This window comes from Panthera leo, chromosome A3, assembly GCF_018350215.1.
Source record: "Panthera leo isolate Ple1 chromosome A3, P.leo_Ple1_pat1.1, whole genome shotgun sequence".
In the NCBI taxonomy this organism is placed as follows: domain Eukaryota; kingdom Metazoa; phylum Chordata; class Mammalia; order Carnivora; family Felidae; genus Panthera; species Panthera leo.
In genome coordinates this window covers 51885272-51902539 of record NC_056681.1, presented here as the reverse complement: position 1 = coordinate 51902539, position 17268 = coordinate 51885272, and the positions used below count along the sequence as shown (strand labels likewise).

Here is a 17268-nt window from a genome sequence, read left to right as displayed (position 1 = left end):
GGTCTTTGGTCTAACTTCTCTTAGGTAATACTCACTGAGCCTTGAAGATGTTTAACTTATTTTTTAGCTGTTACCTGATGTAAGAAATGGAAATTACCTACATTTACTAGTTTATTTAGTAATTTTTCCTCTGTTCTATTTTAGATGGGAACAGTACTGTTAGATATTATATTTTTATTTAGAAGGTGAATAGTACATTCTTGGGGCACCCTGGCTGGCTCACTCAGTAGAGCATGCAACTCTTGATCTTTGGGTCGTGAGTTCGAGCCCCACATTGGGTGTAGAGATTACTTAAAAAAAAAAAAAAAAAAAAGGTAAATGCATTCTCTTGGTTGTTATTTGGAAAGTTGTTACTCTTAGTATTTTGCATTATGATACTTTAAAAATATTTACTATAATTGTTTTCTGCTTCCTATGTAAAACCCTTTAAGTGCTTTACCAAAATATCAGGAAGAAAAAGCAATTTATGCATTCATTTCTTATGTGTGAGTAGCATTAGAAAAAACATTTAGTAAATATAGTATTTAATGGTAGAATGAATTTATTGTCACTTTTGTAAGTATGTTTGTGTTTATTCTTATGGATACTTTTGAGTTGTCTGCATATTCTACTGTAAATAAATAGTGGTAGGCAATAATTAGAATAACAATGTCAATTAGTTTAGTGGTTGCTTTGGTTTAAGATGTTCTCTTTGGTTAGTATTTACATAGAGTTCTGAATGTGAAAATTTAAAGATTATTTATTTTTATATTGTTATTTTTATACAGATATATATCTACATATATTAATGTGCAAGAAAGGGATCCCAAAGCTCACAGATTTCTTGGTCTTCTTTATGAAGTTGAGGAAAATATAGACAAGGCTGTCGAATGTTATAAGGTAAACTGTTAAGATTAAAATATAGCCTTTGCACCACCACACATATGCCCAGCGTAGTTTATATAATAAATTCAAATATATTTTATGGATGCCATGAAAATAAGCGTTGGTATCATAGTACTATTAAGCAATACAGATTAGAACAGATTTTAAATTATTTGGCCCAATGTACACTGTAATTTAATCATTAAGAAGTTAGCACTTGTAAAAGATTAACACCTATAAATTCTAAGTCTAACATGGCCAGAAATGCTGTTCTTGTAAGTGGTTTTCTTTCTTTTTTTTTTTTTTGATATTTACCTAATAAAAACATAATTTTTATTTAATTCATCTGCAAAAAAATTCCAAGGCACTTTAATTTTAACAATTTTTAAATAACACATTGTCATTTAGAAGAGTTTTTAGTGTGGACAATAATAAATTTTTAGCTTTTATAGGTGAGTGTAGGTACCTTAGGAATCGTACTAATTTTATTATTTCTTTTCTGATATCAGCGTTCAGTGGAATTAAACCCAACACAAAAAGATCTTGTGTTGAAGATTGCAGAATTGCTTTGTAAAAATGATGTTACTGATGGAAGAGCAAAATATTGGGTTGAAAGAGCAGCTAAACTTTTCCCAGGAAGTCCTGCAATTTATAAACTAAAGGTAAAAAACTGAATAAAACAAATCATAATAAAAGCAGTTGGGGAGGTGCCTGGGTGGCTCATTTGGTTAAGTGACTCTTGATTTGGGGCTCAGGTCATGATCTCAAGCCCTGTGTCAGGCTCTGTGCTGACATTGTGGAGCCTGCTGGGGATTCTCTCTTTCCCTTTCTTTCTATTCCTCTCTCCCTCATACTTTCTGTCAAAATAAATAAATAAACTTTAAAAAATAAAGCAGTCAGGGAAAACTTAAGTCACAACCATTTCTGATATTTGGAGTTTAAGTGACTTTTCAGTAGCAAACCTTAAACCAGTAGGTGTAGGAGTTGATGGAAAATGGATGAAGGTGGTCAAAAGGTGCAAACTTCTGTGTGTAAGATAAGTTCCAGGGATATGATGGATAACATTGTGACTAGTGTTAACCACACCATATTGTATATGTGAAAGCTGTGAAGGGAGCAAGTAGATCTTAAAAGTTTTCATCACAAGAAAAAAATAATTTATAACCATGTGAAGTGATGGATATTAATTAAACTTACTATGGAAATCATTTCACTATATACATGTCTCAAATCATTGTATTGTGCATCTTAAACTAATACAGAGTTATATGTCAATTATATCTGTAAAAAATGGCAGAACAAAATTTTTTTTTCCTTCAAAACCTTTCTGAGCATATGCTGTTTTTTTTAAGATACTATTATGTTTTACAAGTGGTATCTCATTTACCCTTATGAAATGATTAATATTTTGGGGATTTTACAGTTTTGTAGCTACATGGCAGAGCTAAGACTTAAATTGAGGTCTGATAGAAAATTTTTGCTTTATTGGGTGAAAAGAATGACAGGTTAGTGTTATTTTAAAGCCTTTTTTTTTTTTTTTAATGTTTATTTCTGAGACAGAGAGAGACAGAGAGAGACAGAGCATGAGTGGAGGAGGGGCAGAGAGAGAGGGGGACACAGAATCTGAAGCAGGCTCCAGGCTCTGAGCTGTCAGCACAGAGCCCGATGCAGGGCTCGAACTCACAGACCGCAAGATCATGACCTGAGCAGAAGCCAGACGCTCAACCGACCAAGCCACCCATGTGCCCTATTTTAAAGCTTTTTAAGAACTATTACCTAAAAATGGAAGGAATTGGGGTGCCTTGCTAGCTCAGTTGGTAGAGCGTGTGACTCTTGATCTCGGGGTTGTGAGTTTGAGCCCCACGTTGGGTGTAGAGATTACTTAAAAATAAAATCTTTAGGGAAAAAAAGGATTGTGTTATGTTATGGGATAGTGATGTTTTCAAGCAAAAGAAAAAGTAGTTTCTCCAGTATGTTACAGATAATTACTAAAAATAATAGGAACTTCTTGCTAATGTATTGACCAATTCTAATTGTTATTTTTTACTGAGTAAATGTAGTTTACTTAAGTAAATCTTTTGGAGCAAGTCTTTACAAATTTGTTAGGCAAACATTTTAAGTGTGTAGTTAACCCTTGAACGATATGGGGGCTGGGGGCCATGATCCCCCCCACTTTATGCAGTCGAAAATCTGCATACAGCTTTTTTTTTCTAAGATTTTATTTTTTCAAGTAATCTCTACACCCAACATGGGACTTAAACTCACAACCCTGAGATTAAGAGTTCCATATTCTGTTGACTGAGCCAGCTGGGCATCTCTGCATATAACTTTTGACTCCCAAAAAACTTTATTAACAGTCTACCGTTGACTGGAAGGAAGCCTTACTGGTAATATAAACAGTCAGTTAACACATATTTTGTATGCTATATGTATTACATACTGTATTCTTACGATTGAAATAAATTGAAAATTTTAAGAAAATTATAAGGAAGAGAAAATATATTTATAGTACTGTACTGTTACTTTTGAAGATAAATCCACATGTAAGTGGACCCCTGTGCATTTCAAACTTGTATTGTTCAAGGGTCAATTGTATATTGTTTTTAATAGTTCCGTCACGCCCCGTTATACATATTTTTGATAGAATTTATTTTGAAATAATTTGTTTTCAACAGGAAAATTGCAAAGATTGTACGGAGAGGTTTTATGTATACTTCACCCAGCTTTCTGCACTGGTTATGTGTTACGTAACTATAGTATAATATCAAAATCAGGAATTTGACATTGGTACAATGTGCGTGTATAGTTCTTTTTCATTTTGTCACATGTAAGGATTGGTGTAACCACTACTGCAATTAAAAGTATAGAACTGCTACCTCATCATAAAGATCTCCCTCAAGCTTCACCTTTTATGGTCCTACCCACCCCTCTCCTTCCCATCATCCTTAACTCTGGCAGTTACTATCTGTTCTCCATATTTATAAATTTGTAATTCAAAATGTTATATAAATGGAATCATGCAATATACAGTCTTATGAGGTCAGCTTTTTTTCATTGAATGTAATGCCCTTGAGATCCATCCAAGTTGGGTGTATCAGTAGTTTGTTCTTTTTATTATTGCTGAGTAGTATTTTGTGTGTGGATATATTCCACAGGTTAAACCATTTACTTTTTTTTTTTTAAACATTTATTTTTGAGAGACAGAGAGAGACAGAGCATGAGTAGGGGAGGGGCAGAGAGAGAGGGAGACACAGAATCTGGAAGCAGGCTCCAGGCTCTGAGCTGTCAGCACCAAGCCCGATGTGGGGTTCGAACTCTCAAATCGCGAGATCATGACCTGAGCTGAAGTCGGATGCTTAACTGACCAAGCCTCCCAGGCACCCTTAACCATTTACTTTTGATGGATATTTTGATTGTTTCCAGTTTTTGGCTTTTACCTCATATGAACAACTGTGTACAGATTTTAGAATCTAAAGTATTTAAAAAACTCCAGGACACCTGGTGGCTCAGTTGGTTAAGTGTCCGACTCTTGGTTTCTGCTCAGATCATGATTTCACAGTTGGTGAGTTTGAGCCCCACATTTGGCTCCACGCTGACAGTGTGGACCCCACTTGGGATTCTCTCTTCTCTTCTCTTCTCTTCTCTTCTCTTCTCTTCTCTCTCTCTCTCTCTCTCTCTCTCCCCGCCACCCCCCCCCCGCCCCGCTTGCACACACTTTCTCTCTCTCAAAATAAATATAAAAATTAAAAAAATATAAAAACAACCCTAGAGATAAACTAGTAACATTGTTTTCCTCTTCCTATAATAAGCAGCTGGGTTTTAAATATTAATCTAAAATGTCAGGTCCAAGTGTGTAGATTTCTTTACCTTATTGTCTTTGTGTTATGCCTGAAATATAATTTCCTTATTGGCCTTGACAATCCAATTTATTTGATGACATTAACATTAAGGAACATATATATTGGTAGGAGTTTATTTTTCTGGTATTGTAAAAAAAGAAAAATGAGCTGCTTCTGAAGGATGGTGATTTTCTTTAGTAACTTTAAAGATACTGTTGTCTAAAGCTAAACCTTTCTTATATCAGATTTTCCCCCATTTTTCTGAGCTTGAAATGCAATTCTATTTCTTCTAAAATTTAAGACTTAACTAAGGTAAGTAGTTTTTTGGCATTTGTTTAATGAATGAAAATATTGGTGAGAGGGCTTTTTCTCTTGGATATGAGAGTAGAGTTTTTGAAAAGCAGCTATGAAGGTATTGATCTTTTACTTACAGATTTTTTTTTTTTTAATGTTTATGTATTTATTTTGAGAAAAAGATCAGGCAAGGGGCAGAGAGAGAGGGAGACAGAGAGTACCAAGCAGGCTTCACACTGGCAGCATAGAGCTCAACAACAGAGGCCTTGAACTCATGTTTAACCAACTGAGCCACCCAGGTACCTCTGAAGTAACCTTTTCAGAGAATGGAGAAAGTGAATCTATTAGAGGTCAAGTAGAATTTTGTTCTAGGCATTACCGGTTTGGAGTCTCGAGGTTATGAAAGTCAGTTAGCCTGGTTGTGATTTCCCCAAATTCCCAAATGCCCTGTCCCCTATTGCTCAACTGTTAGTATATAAGGCTCAAAGGAAGCAGATGATAGGGTTCTTCTAAGGAAAGGTAGAGGGAATTAATTGAGGGCATCTGTGAGCAAGCAGTAATTATGAATATTCGGGATTATGGCATTTTAGTTTGACAGAGAAGGAAAATATGTGTTTTGTAGAAAATTAAAACTTGGTGATATCAGTGTATTGAAGACAGCTTTCTTTCCATGTGGTAGAGACAAATATATGTGGCAGTGAGGGTATGTGTGCCCACAGTGAGGTGAAAGAATAAGAGGGGTATAGTGATCTAACCAGTGTGACCAAAATACAGACTTTGAAGACCCAAGTCAGTGCTCAATGGATGGCTGAGGCTGGAGTGTAGAGCAAAGCCATGGAGATGAGGTAATTAAAGAACCGAGTAGCCAGGCTATTGTATATCTTTGCACATCTTTCAATTGCTGATACTAGTTGGCTATTAGCAATGGAGGAAGAGTGTTGTATTCCAGCTGCTCATGAGGAATGAGTGGAAGAATTAGATAGCATGTCCTTTGGAAAACAGGATTATAAACGTGTGGGGGGGGATATATGATTTGGAGGTGAGTAGGTCACTAACTGTACCTTCTCTACTTGTATATAGGCTAACAGAGAAAAGGCTACCATGGCAGAGAAGTAATGGGGGTTATCTCAAGGTAATAACTCCATTTAGTTAAGGCTAGATGGTGAGGACTCTGAGAAGATAGCAGAACATTAGAAGCTTTAAAGTGTGAGCAGAGTGGATAGGGGATTGAGTCAGATTATGGAGGTGCAGAACAGTTAGGGGATAAGGACCTTGGTATGAGGATTGACAGGAAAGCTAGGCTTCTGGTGGTGACTGGGGTGTACAGAGATGTGGGGCAATAGTCCTGGCCATCTGTGAGGTTTATGTGGGCAACCATTGCTATTATGTAATCCCAGATGTTTCTCTCCACCTAAGTTTCTTGAGGTTTAGCTTCTGGCTGGGAGCAGCTTTCTTCCATGAGAGTTGGGATATATAGGATGGTACTAGTTGTGATAATTTACTAAAGCCGTACACAGTGGAATGGTGTTCATAGGAACCATGATGTGCTTAAACGTGCACAGGCATTTCTCTAAATCATTGATTTTTTTTTTTTAATAGGAACAGCTTTTAGATTGCAAAGGTGAAGATGGATGGAATAAACTTTTTGATTTGATTCAGTCAGAACTTTATGCAAGACCTGATGATGTCTATGTAAACATCCGACTAGTAGAGCTATATCGCTCAAATAAAAGATTGAAGGATGCTGTGGCCCACTGCCATGAGGCAGAGAAAAACATAACTTTGCGTTCAAGTTTACAATGGAATTCATGTGTTGTACAGACCCTTAAGGTAGGTAAAAACTCTTGGGTCTCTATGCTTCTATGTAGATAATTACTATACATTCTTTTGTATTTTAGCGGTGCTCTCTGAGACTTAAATTTCTTCCATTTATGTATAGCAACTCTGAAATGAAATTTTTACTAGGATGATTTCAGTTTTATAATGGGTAGATTGGAGAGATAAATGCAATAAATATATATGCTTTTGGTGTTTTCATAGGTTGATGTAAAAATCAGTGGTTTAATGAGTATAAGGATGGGCAAAAGCGTTGATAGACCTAAAACTAGACATAAAACTAATTTTACAATGCTTGGTAAAGCTTTGTAATTCACTGTTTTTTCTACAAAACAGGAATATATGGAATCTTCACAGTGTTTGGAGTCTGATAAAAGTAGCTGGCAAACTGCCAATAAAGATCTACTTCTGGCCTATGCTAACCTTATGCTTCTTACGCTCTCTACCAGAGATGTGCAAGAAAGTAGAGAATTATTGGAAAGGTATGTCGACTTAAGGAAAGTACTTTGGTGTCAATTTTAGATTTTCTTTTTGTAGTGATTCAGTACACTGGTCTAACCATCTTTACTGAGTCACTATTTCTATAAAATACCCAGGGGTGATAGTTAATACCATAACTCTCTTATGTCTTTTTTGGGGATATTATAATTGGTTTTGTATGACTTTGATTTTTTAGAGAACTGTGTTACTGTACAGACTTGATTACATTGTTATAGTTATGTATCCAATTTTGGCATGCTTAGTAGTCCTGCAAATGAATGTTCTGCTATTTCATATTTTATTTCAAAAATGATATATAATCTTGAGTGAAAATCAAAATAGACTTCCATCTGTCAGATGTTTTAGTAGAAGCATTTAGTATCCCCAACATTTCAGAAAACTTTTAATGTTTTTGCTTAGAAACAAGATAACTAAAATATAATGTATGATTTTTCTGTTTTCCTAAATTTTGATTCCCAGGATCATATCTCCATTTATTAAAATAAATTTCATTGAACAAAAACATCACTTGGATTTGTATGAGAATGTTAGTTGAGAGCAGGGGTTGACCAGAGCTTCTAAGCCAGATATGGCTCACTGCCTGCTTTTGTAAATATGCTTTTATTGGAACACAGCTGTGCCTCTTGTTATGTATTATCTGTGGCTGCCTACATATGACAGTGTTGGAGTTGAGCAGCTGTGACAGAGATTATATGCCTGCACAGCCATATTAGTATGTGGCCCTTTATAGAAGTAGTTTGTCAGTCTCTGGTATAGATTGTGCATTTGCTTGAAAAGTAATTTTTGTTCCCCATCTGATGTTCAGGGAGTTAGGGGATACAGTAATTTCTTGAAGAATTTCTTAGTGTTCTAAGTGGCGAGTAAGGGTGGTATCCAAAACACTTCAACTTTCAGATTATTTTAGAAAATATTTAGGATGTTTTCTTTTATATGGGTTATATACTCAAACATTTTTGATCACCTTAGAAAATGAGGGTGGAAAAAGACAGTTTCTTAGTAGTACTATAAATAATTTAAATTTGGGGCACTTGGGTGGCTCAGTCAGTTAAGCATCTGGCTCTTGGTTTTGGCTCTGGTCATGATCTCAGGATTCATGGGTCGAGCCTCACATTGGGCTTCACACTGACAGTGCAGAACCTACTTGGGATTCTCTCTCTCCCTCTGCCCCTTAACCCCCCAAAATAAATAAAACTTAAAAAAATAATTTGAACTTCATGGATACCCTGAAAGGGTCTTGAGAAACCAGGGGGTTCCTGGAACTTACTTGTTATAACCTATTTAGAAATCATGCTTCACATTTCTATCAAGTGTTGCTTTTCTTACAAAGTGAGGATGCTGAGGGCCATTTGAATTTAGAAGCACTAATTAGTACATTTACAAATAATAGAAATTCAATTTAAGCCTGTAGTTATCCCAAATATCTTATCAGTTATTTACTTATAATTTGAAAATGGCATGTCTAATTTGAGAAATTCCACCTTTGAATTAAATAGCGAAACCGTATGATCTAGGAGAAACTGGAAAATATTTTAGTTTTCCAGTTTTGTGCTGGTCAGTTATGGAACATACACCATGGACAGTAATCTTATCTTTTTTTTTTTTTTTTTTTAAGTTTATTTATTCGTTTTGAGAGAGGCAAAGACAGCACAAGTGGGGGAAGGGCAGAGAGAGGGGGAGAATCCCAAGCAGGCTCTGCACTGTCAGCATGGAATCTGGTGTGGGGTTTGAACCTATGAAACTGTGAGATCATGACCTGAGCTGAAACCAAGAGTCAAATGCTTAACCAGCTGAGCCACCCAGGTGCCCTAGTAATCTTACCTTCTGGTTTGTAGCTTTTCTGTGATTGGAGGGCTGGAAATAACTGTTTGGAATAAGATATTGTCGAGGCTAAGCTTGAAGTATAGAAAGTATGTTGAATAAAAACAAACACTAGATGATTCATGATTTATAAAATAGAGAAAGGATTATTAGTTTGAATGTGAAAGATGAAGCTTGAAATAAATTCCTTTGTTAATTTTTAAGTCATGAAACCGCGATTATTCACAATGCAATAGGTTTAATACCTGTTTAATAATTTAATATTACAGTTTTGATAGTGCTCTTCAGTCTGTGAAATCTTGTGTGGGTGGAAATGATGAACTCTCAACTACTTTCTTAGAAGTAAAAGGGCATTTCTACATGCATGCTGGTTCTCTGCTTTTGAAGATGGGTCAGCATAGTGATCTGCAATGGCGAGCTCTCTCTGAACTGGCTGCATTGTGCTATCTTATAGCGTTTCAGGTAAGCTTTTCCTGGTTTTGGGTGTAGTTGACATTTCACTGAGACTCTGTTGTATTTTACATGGAGATGTGTCCTGGTATATATTGAAAATACAAATAAATCTGTAGAATTGAAGTCGAAATAGTTTATTTGAAAGGTGAAAAATAAGAATATTTCTACAGTATTGGTGAGGTGAAACAGGTATGTTGATGCATTGCTGGTGGCAGTCTGTATTGCTTGACTTACTGGAAGACCACTTTGAAGAGTTTGATCTTTTTACTCTGCCATTTCTGGGAACCTGTAATAAGGAAATAATCTCAAATATGGATAAAATTTGATTCAAAAAGATGTGCACGCATAACTTGGACAGAAACTTAAGTAAGTTTTGGGGATGGTTACATAAGCTGTGATAGAAGAATGTGTTTAACATGTTAATTGAAACACATAATGTATGTAATATGTATATAACATTGGTGATATTATCTATAGTATATAACAGTATCTCTTCATCTTTGGAAATGTAATTCCTTTCTTTATACATAGAACATGACATGAACGGGGTGCCTGGGTGGCTCAGTCAGTTGGGCATCCGACTTTGGCTCAGGTCATGATCTCACCGTCCGTGGGTTTGAGCCCTGCATTGGGCTCTGGGCCGACAGCTTGGAGCCTGGAGCATGCTTCGGATTCTGTGTCTCCCTCTCTCTCTGCCCCTCCCCCACTCAAGCCTTCTCTCCGTCTCTCTCAAAAATAAATAAAAATTAAAAAAAAATTTTTTTAAAGAATATGACATGAAGGAAAGATGCCAAAATGTGAACCATTATGATGATGAGATGCTGGCCATTAACCCTTCCCCAATCCATTTTTGTAGTTTTAATGTTTTCTTTAGTTAGCTAATATTCTGAAATGAAAAGAGATAAGCAGTCTGCTCCAAAATGCAAAGGGCCTGGCTTATAAGAATAATTGTTAGTTTTGGTGAACTGTCTTTTGCTTGAGGGAAAGAAAAAAGGATTCACTGTACTTTTAGGGAAGCTTCCTCCTTCTAGTTCATATTATATAGATCTTTTTTTAAACACTGTTGATACTCATCCCACGATGTTAAGTGCTCCTGTTTGCTCAGCAGAAGCATTTGGGTTCATCAAGAATATATGTATTAGTGAAAATAGAGTGAAGCTAATGAAGTTGCTAATTTATGTAGGCACTAAAAGGTTCTTACGATTAATATTATTAAAGAATCTTCAAAGAAGTGAGTTATTTTTAATGGAAACTGGACTCTTAATTTTTTAAATATATATTTTTAAGTTAATGCAGTCAACTGTTTTAAACTTTGACCCTTTTTAGTGGTAAAAACTAAATTTCCTTCTTTTTTTATTATTTTTTTTAAAGTTTATTTTGAGAGGGAGAGAGAGGCAGGGAGGGGCAGAGAGAGAGAATCCCAACCAGGCTTCACGCTGTCAGTGCAGAGCCCAGTGCCAGGCACGAACTTGCAAACCATGAGATCACGACCTGAGCTGAAATCAAGAGTCAGATGCTTAACTGACTGAGCCACCTGGGTGCCCCTCAATTTCCTTCTTAAACCATTCACTCAAATCTTTCCTACAAGACAAAGACTATTATCAGTATCTTGAATATTTAGAAGTTTTTCTGCATATGTAAGCATAAAACACACCCTTTACTTTTTTTTTTCTTTTAATGTTTATTTTTTGAGAAAGAGAGCATGAGGAAGGGAGGCGCAGAGAGAGGGAGACACAGAATCCGAAGCAGGCTCCAGGCTTTGAGTTGTCAGCACAAGATCCCTACGTGGGGCTCGAACCCATGAACCACAGATCATGACCTGAGTCGAAGTCAGGTGCTTAACTGACTGAGCTATCCAGGCACCCCTCCTTTCTTTACTTTTAAAACTGTTTTGCCTCAGTGAAGGTGTGCTTTATCTACTGTCTAACATTTTGCTTTTTTCACTGTTTTTCCATTGTCTCATTTCAGCATATAGACGTCCACTTCAGTACTTCTCTTTTACCTACTACACATTTCCATTGAATGGATAAATAATGGAAACCTCTTAGATGCTTGAATTTTATATTACCATGTGTTGTAAAGCTTAATTATCAAATGATTATAAGCATAGAGAGGAAGTGTAGACTGGCATAGAAGTGCTTAAGGAATCCTGTCAGGCTAGCATTTTTAATGGTAGGATTTTCAGACTCTTGATCAAGGGAATGTTGTGGTTTTAGTAAGTGTATCTGCGTTTCAGGTAGGCATTACACAAAGTCTTTCTTGAAACTGTTTAATTTCAGATGAGGATATGTTGGCTTGGGATGACGTGACTGAGTGGATTGATAACTAATTAGTCACAAATGATAACTGTAAAAGGGGCCAGTTTTATGAATTGAGGTCAGTTTGAAAGCAAAATGAATTATATCACATTTTGTTTTTCATTTTGTGTGCTCTTCAACATCTTCAGAAACAGTTTGCCATCATGTTTAGAAAACTTACGGATAAAAGCATAAGTCTAACTAATGTTTCTAAAATTCAAAATAAGAAGATTTTAGATTCAAGGAATATATTTTGAAAAATTAGTGTCTTTGGAAAAGTGATTGTATTCATACGGTTTAAAACTCTAGTGGTGTATAAGAGTATACCGTGAGAATTCCTTTCTACTTCTGTTCTTTCAGTCATTTTTTCTCTTCCCTGGGGGAACTAATAATACTCATTTCTTGTGAGTTCTTCAAGAAATGTTTTGTGCATATATAAGCAAATAGACACTGCCCCACTCCTACTTCCCTTAAAAAGTTACAGATAGATACATTCTGTACATTTTTATTTCCTTTGCTTTTTACTTTTTAAAACATTTTTTAATGTTTATTTTTGAGAGGGGGGGAGGGGCAGAGAGAGGTAGACACAGAATCGGAAGTAGGCTCCAGGCTCCAAGCTGTCAGCACAGAGCCTGACGCGGGGCTCAAACTCACAAACTGTGAGATCATGACCTGAGCTGAAGTCAGACACTCAACCGACTGAGCCACCCAGGTGCCCCTCCTTTGCTTATTTTAATGAAATATGTGTTGGTGGTATTTCCATGTTGGTATAGAAAACATAGCATGAGTATTGCATCCTCATTTGTTTTGATAATGGTTGCATATCATTCCATTCTATGAAGGTACTGTAATTTTGGGTTTTTTTTTTTTTTAAACAGTTCCCTAAAACCAAGTCATTAGGTTACTTTTACTTTCTTGCTATGCTATTTCAAATAATTCTTTAATGAATAACTTGTGGTATTTCACATGTGAAAATTTATGGGTAAAATAAATTCTTGAAAGAAGAATCAAAGTGTATTTATGCATTTATAATTTGTAGGGCTTTTGTCAAATTTCCAACTTCACAGAAGTTGCACCAGACCACTACAATTAAGAAAGTCATTGAAATTTAAAAGCAGTTACTCTAACCACTCATGTATTGCTTTTAAAGGGCTATCTCTAGTAAGTGCCTGTTGTCTGTGACTGAATATTTTCAGTGATTGAACATTCACTACTTTTCAAGATAGCCCATTGCATTTTTGATAGTTTGGGTCTTAGTGCTTCCTTATGTGTAGCAAAAATATTTTTCAGCCTGCTACCCATTGGTGTTTTTCTTTTGGTACTATTTAAAAACACTGAACTCATTTGTGAATGATTTTCTTAATATCTGAAGGGAACTATTGTATTTTCTTCATCATTTTTTCAGCTCTTCATAGGACACAGCTTGGAGTCCCTTTTCCTCTCTTGGCTGTACCACTTTATCCCAGTGGTGTCCCATATTATCCATGCTCTTTAAAAGCGTACTGTCTGTAGTGTGGCATTTGAAGGCGCTTTTATAGTAGAAAGTCATTTCTTGGATGTTAATCTTTGTAGACAGCTTTTATATATTAACTAAATCCTTGATTTCCCAGTTTATTCAGTTGAAAAACTGCAACTCCTACTCAGTTTAACCATTGGTTAATTGTTCATCATCAAAAAAGCGCATTGTAACAGAAAGGAACATATTACTGTTAGAAATATGGGTATCACTAAATTAAGACTTGATTTTAAAATTATCAGGTTCCAAGACCAAAGATTAAATTAATAAAAGGAGAAGTTGGACAAAATCTACTGGAAATGATGGCCTATGATCGTCTGAGCCAATCAGGTAATGGTAACGTTTAATTAGTTTTATTTTAAAAAGAAAAAGAAATTTCTCTGTTAGAGTACACCTTATGATAATCCTGTCTGTTTAGGAGATACTTTGCATAATCATTTCTCTTTGCCATCTTGGATGAGGGCGAGAGAGAACTAGAAGTGTCTCCTTCAGAAGGTAACAAATGTTTGATATTGTTTGCTTCTGGATGGAGAAACTTTTTTTTTTTAATTTTTTTTTTTTAACGTTTACTTATTTTTAAGACAGAGACAGAGCATGAACAGGGGAGGGTCAGAGAGAGAGGGAGACACAGAATCTGAAACAGGCTCCAGGCTCTGAGCTGTCAGCACAGAGCCCGACGCGGGGCTCGAACTCACAGACCGTGAGATCATGACCGAGCCGAAGTCTGACACTTAACCGACTGAGCCACCCAGGTGCCCCTGGAGAAACTCTTTAATCCCTCCTTTATCTAGTTGCTAGAGCCTCCATTTGATATTTTAATGAGCTTCTTGAACTAAGAATAATTACTGATCTGCCAGCCATTTAACATCAGTAGTTTCTAAGATAACTGCTGTGGAGGATATAAAGGTGAAGTAATGGATCTCTTAAGGAACTGACCACACAGTAAAGAAAATAAAAGATATATACTTAACATACTGTTAGGCTTTTAGAATTTGTAAATTTATTTCCACTTTTGACTATTTGGGATGGATCTTAAAGGTCTATTACATATTATCTGGTTTTGCTGAGGCAGAAACTTCAAGATGTTCATATGGCCAGTGAATCAAGCAATGAGCTGAAGAAGCATAATGCTTTATATAAGAAGCAATTTTGATATAAAATTGAATGAACTTTGTAAAGAGCAAGTAGTAGTATTAAATTAAAGTTACTATAAGTTTTGTCTGTAGTTAGACTGTTGGTCAAAGCTTATATTGCTCCTCTATCCCACAGCTTGCTTTTTTGTGAGAGGTGGACTTTCAGTCCTTAAAGAAGTAACTTTGTATTTTCTTCTTATGTCTCCTGTCTGCCTTGCAAGGCTGTCATAGATGCTTTTGCAGGGTTACAGTTAGTAAAATGAACTGTATTTTAATGTCTTTGATCTGGGCATTCCTGAATCTGTCGCTGCAAATTTTTGGAGAGATAAGTCTGGTGGTAACCAAACCTGACTGACTAGCAGAATTATTTCACGGAGTGGTTTGTTTTTTGTTTTTTTTTTTAAACAGCTTAATTGAGAGTAAATTCACATACTATATAATTTATATAAATGTACGACTCAGTGGTTTTTAGTATGTTCACAGAATTGTGCACCCATCACCACAATTTTAGAACATCTTCATCACCTTGCAAAGAAACATCATACCCATTAGTAGTCACTTCCCATTTTCCCCCAAACCCTCTAGTCCTGGACACCCACTCATATTCTATCTCTTTAGATTTCCTTATTCTGGGCATTTTTATATAAATTGAACTGTACACTGTGTGGTCTTTTGTGACTGACGCTTCTTCCACTTACCATAGTGTTTTCAAGGTGCATCCATGTTACAGCAGGTACGAGAACTTTATCTAAGGAGTGTTTTAAAAATAGATTCCTTACCCCAAACCTGTGGAATCAGAGTCTCTGGGAGTGTGGCCTGGAAATAATTATTTTTTGTTTTTGTTTTTGTTCATATATATATATATATATATATATATATGTATATATATATATATATGTATATATGTATGTATATATATGTTTATTTATTTATTTTTATGTTTATTTTTGAAGGATTGAGAGACAGAGCATGAGTGGGGGAGGAGCAGAGAGAGATGAGGCACAGAATCTGAAGCAGGCTCCAGGCTCTGAGCTGTCAGCACAGAGCCCCATTAAGGGCTCAAACTCACAAACTGTGAGATCATGACCTGAGCCAAAGTCAGACGCTTAACTCACTGAGCCACCCATGCGCCCCTGGAAATAATTGTTTTTTAAAAGCTTTTTCAAGGATGAGTCTTACCAGCTAGGCTTAGAAATTGGTGTATCAGATCAGAGAATTTGAGCTTGGCTCTGTTCTCCTTTGGCCACTTAAATGACACACTTTCCATCTAAAACGTAAATACTTTAAATACTTTTGGCGTTTTTCACATACTCTCCTCTTTCCTTTCACTCTGGCATGTAGATATAGTTAACTGTTAAATTTGTAATCTGTGTCCATTTTTTGCTTAAGAACCCTTTTTGTTCCGTTGTGGTTGCTGGGTTGGAGGGTTAGCTCTGAGGTAGTCATGTTTTTTTCTCCTTAGGGTATATGCATGAAACTATTGAGAGATACAAATAAGAACAGTCTTTTTTAATTGATGGTAATAATTTGTTTTTCAGGACACATGCTGCTAAACTTAAGTCGTGACAAGCAAGATTTTTTAAAAGAGGTTGTAGAATCCTTTGCCAATAAAAGTGGGCAGTCTGCTTTGTATGATGCTCTGTTTTGTAATCAGTCACCTAAGGATAGATCTTTCCTTGGTAAAGATGATATTGGAAACATTGCTGTGCAAGCACCAGAGCCTGATGATTTGGCTAGATATGATGTTGGTAAGTTGTTATCTTTTAAAGTAAACATTTTGTATTTTAATCCTTTTATTTTAGAAGAATAAAAGCAGAAAGAAATAAATTGCTCATAATCTCATTACTCAAAATAATGACTTAATATTTTCCTGTATTCCTTTGAGGTTTTTGGTGGTATAGGCAGGTATGAGGGGTTGGTAATGGTGGCATGTTTTTCTTCTATACTTTAAAAAATTTTTTTAAATGTTTATTCATTTTTGAGAGAGAGAGACAGAGCAGGAGCCAGGGAGGGGCAGAGAGAGAGGGCGACACAGAATTCGAAGCAGGCTCCAGGCTCTGAGCTGTCACCACAGAGCCCGATGTGAAGCTCGAGCTCACAAGGCATGAGACCATGACCTGAGCTGAAGTTGGACGCTTAACCGACTAAGCCAGGTGCCCCATGTTTTTCCTCTAAATAGTTGTTTATACTGTACATATGATTATTTTCACTCATGAATTCCCTCCCTGTTTATCTGTTTTGGTAAATGCCACTTTTAATGCCAGTACAATCTGTTGTATGAATTAGCCATAATTTTCAGGCCAGTTTTTTGTTGTTCAGTATCTAGGATGTTTTCAGTTTGTTCACTGTTAATATATCTCCATTTCACATTTTCCCATAGAGTTGCCTAAAGACAGAATCACGGGGGTAAAGTTGATGAATTTTAAATCTCTTGCAAATTGCCGTATTGACAGAAGAGTTGTACCTCTTTATGCTTCCAAAAGCTCATAACTTTTTCAGTATTAAATTTCTTGTAGAAGAGGGGTGCCTGGCTGTCTCAGTCAGTTAAGGGTCCAACTTCAGCTCAGGTCATGATCTCACAGTTTGTGGGTTCAAGCCCCATGTCAGACTGTGTGCTGACAGCTCACAGCCTGGAACCTGCTTTGGATTCTGTGTCTCCCTCTCTCTCAGCCCCTCCCTCGCTTGCGCTCTCTCTCTGTCTCTCAAAAATGAATAAA

The 17268-nt window shown here is 36.1% G+C and overlaps 1 protein-coding gene across 1 annotated transcript in view; it reads left to right on the top strand.

Annotated features, from left to right (window-relative positions):
* The window catches only part of RANBP2 (RAN binding protein 2), an 82144-nt gene that overhangs the window by 25027 nt on the left and 39849 nt on the right, over positions 1-17268 (top strand). Inside the window, 7 exon segments of the mRNA XM_042931836.1 lie at positions 768-879; positions 1374-1526; positions 6597-6827; positions 7170-7315; positions 9422-9614; positions 13661-13748; positions 16090-16299. Coding sequence (XP_042787770.1) covers positions 768-879; positions 1374-1526; positions 6597-6827; positions 7170-7315; positions 9422-9614; positions 13661-13748; positions 16090-16299 — 1133 coding nt within the window.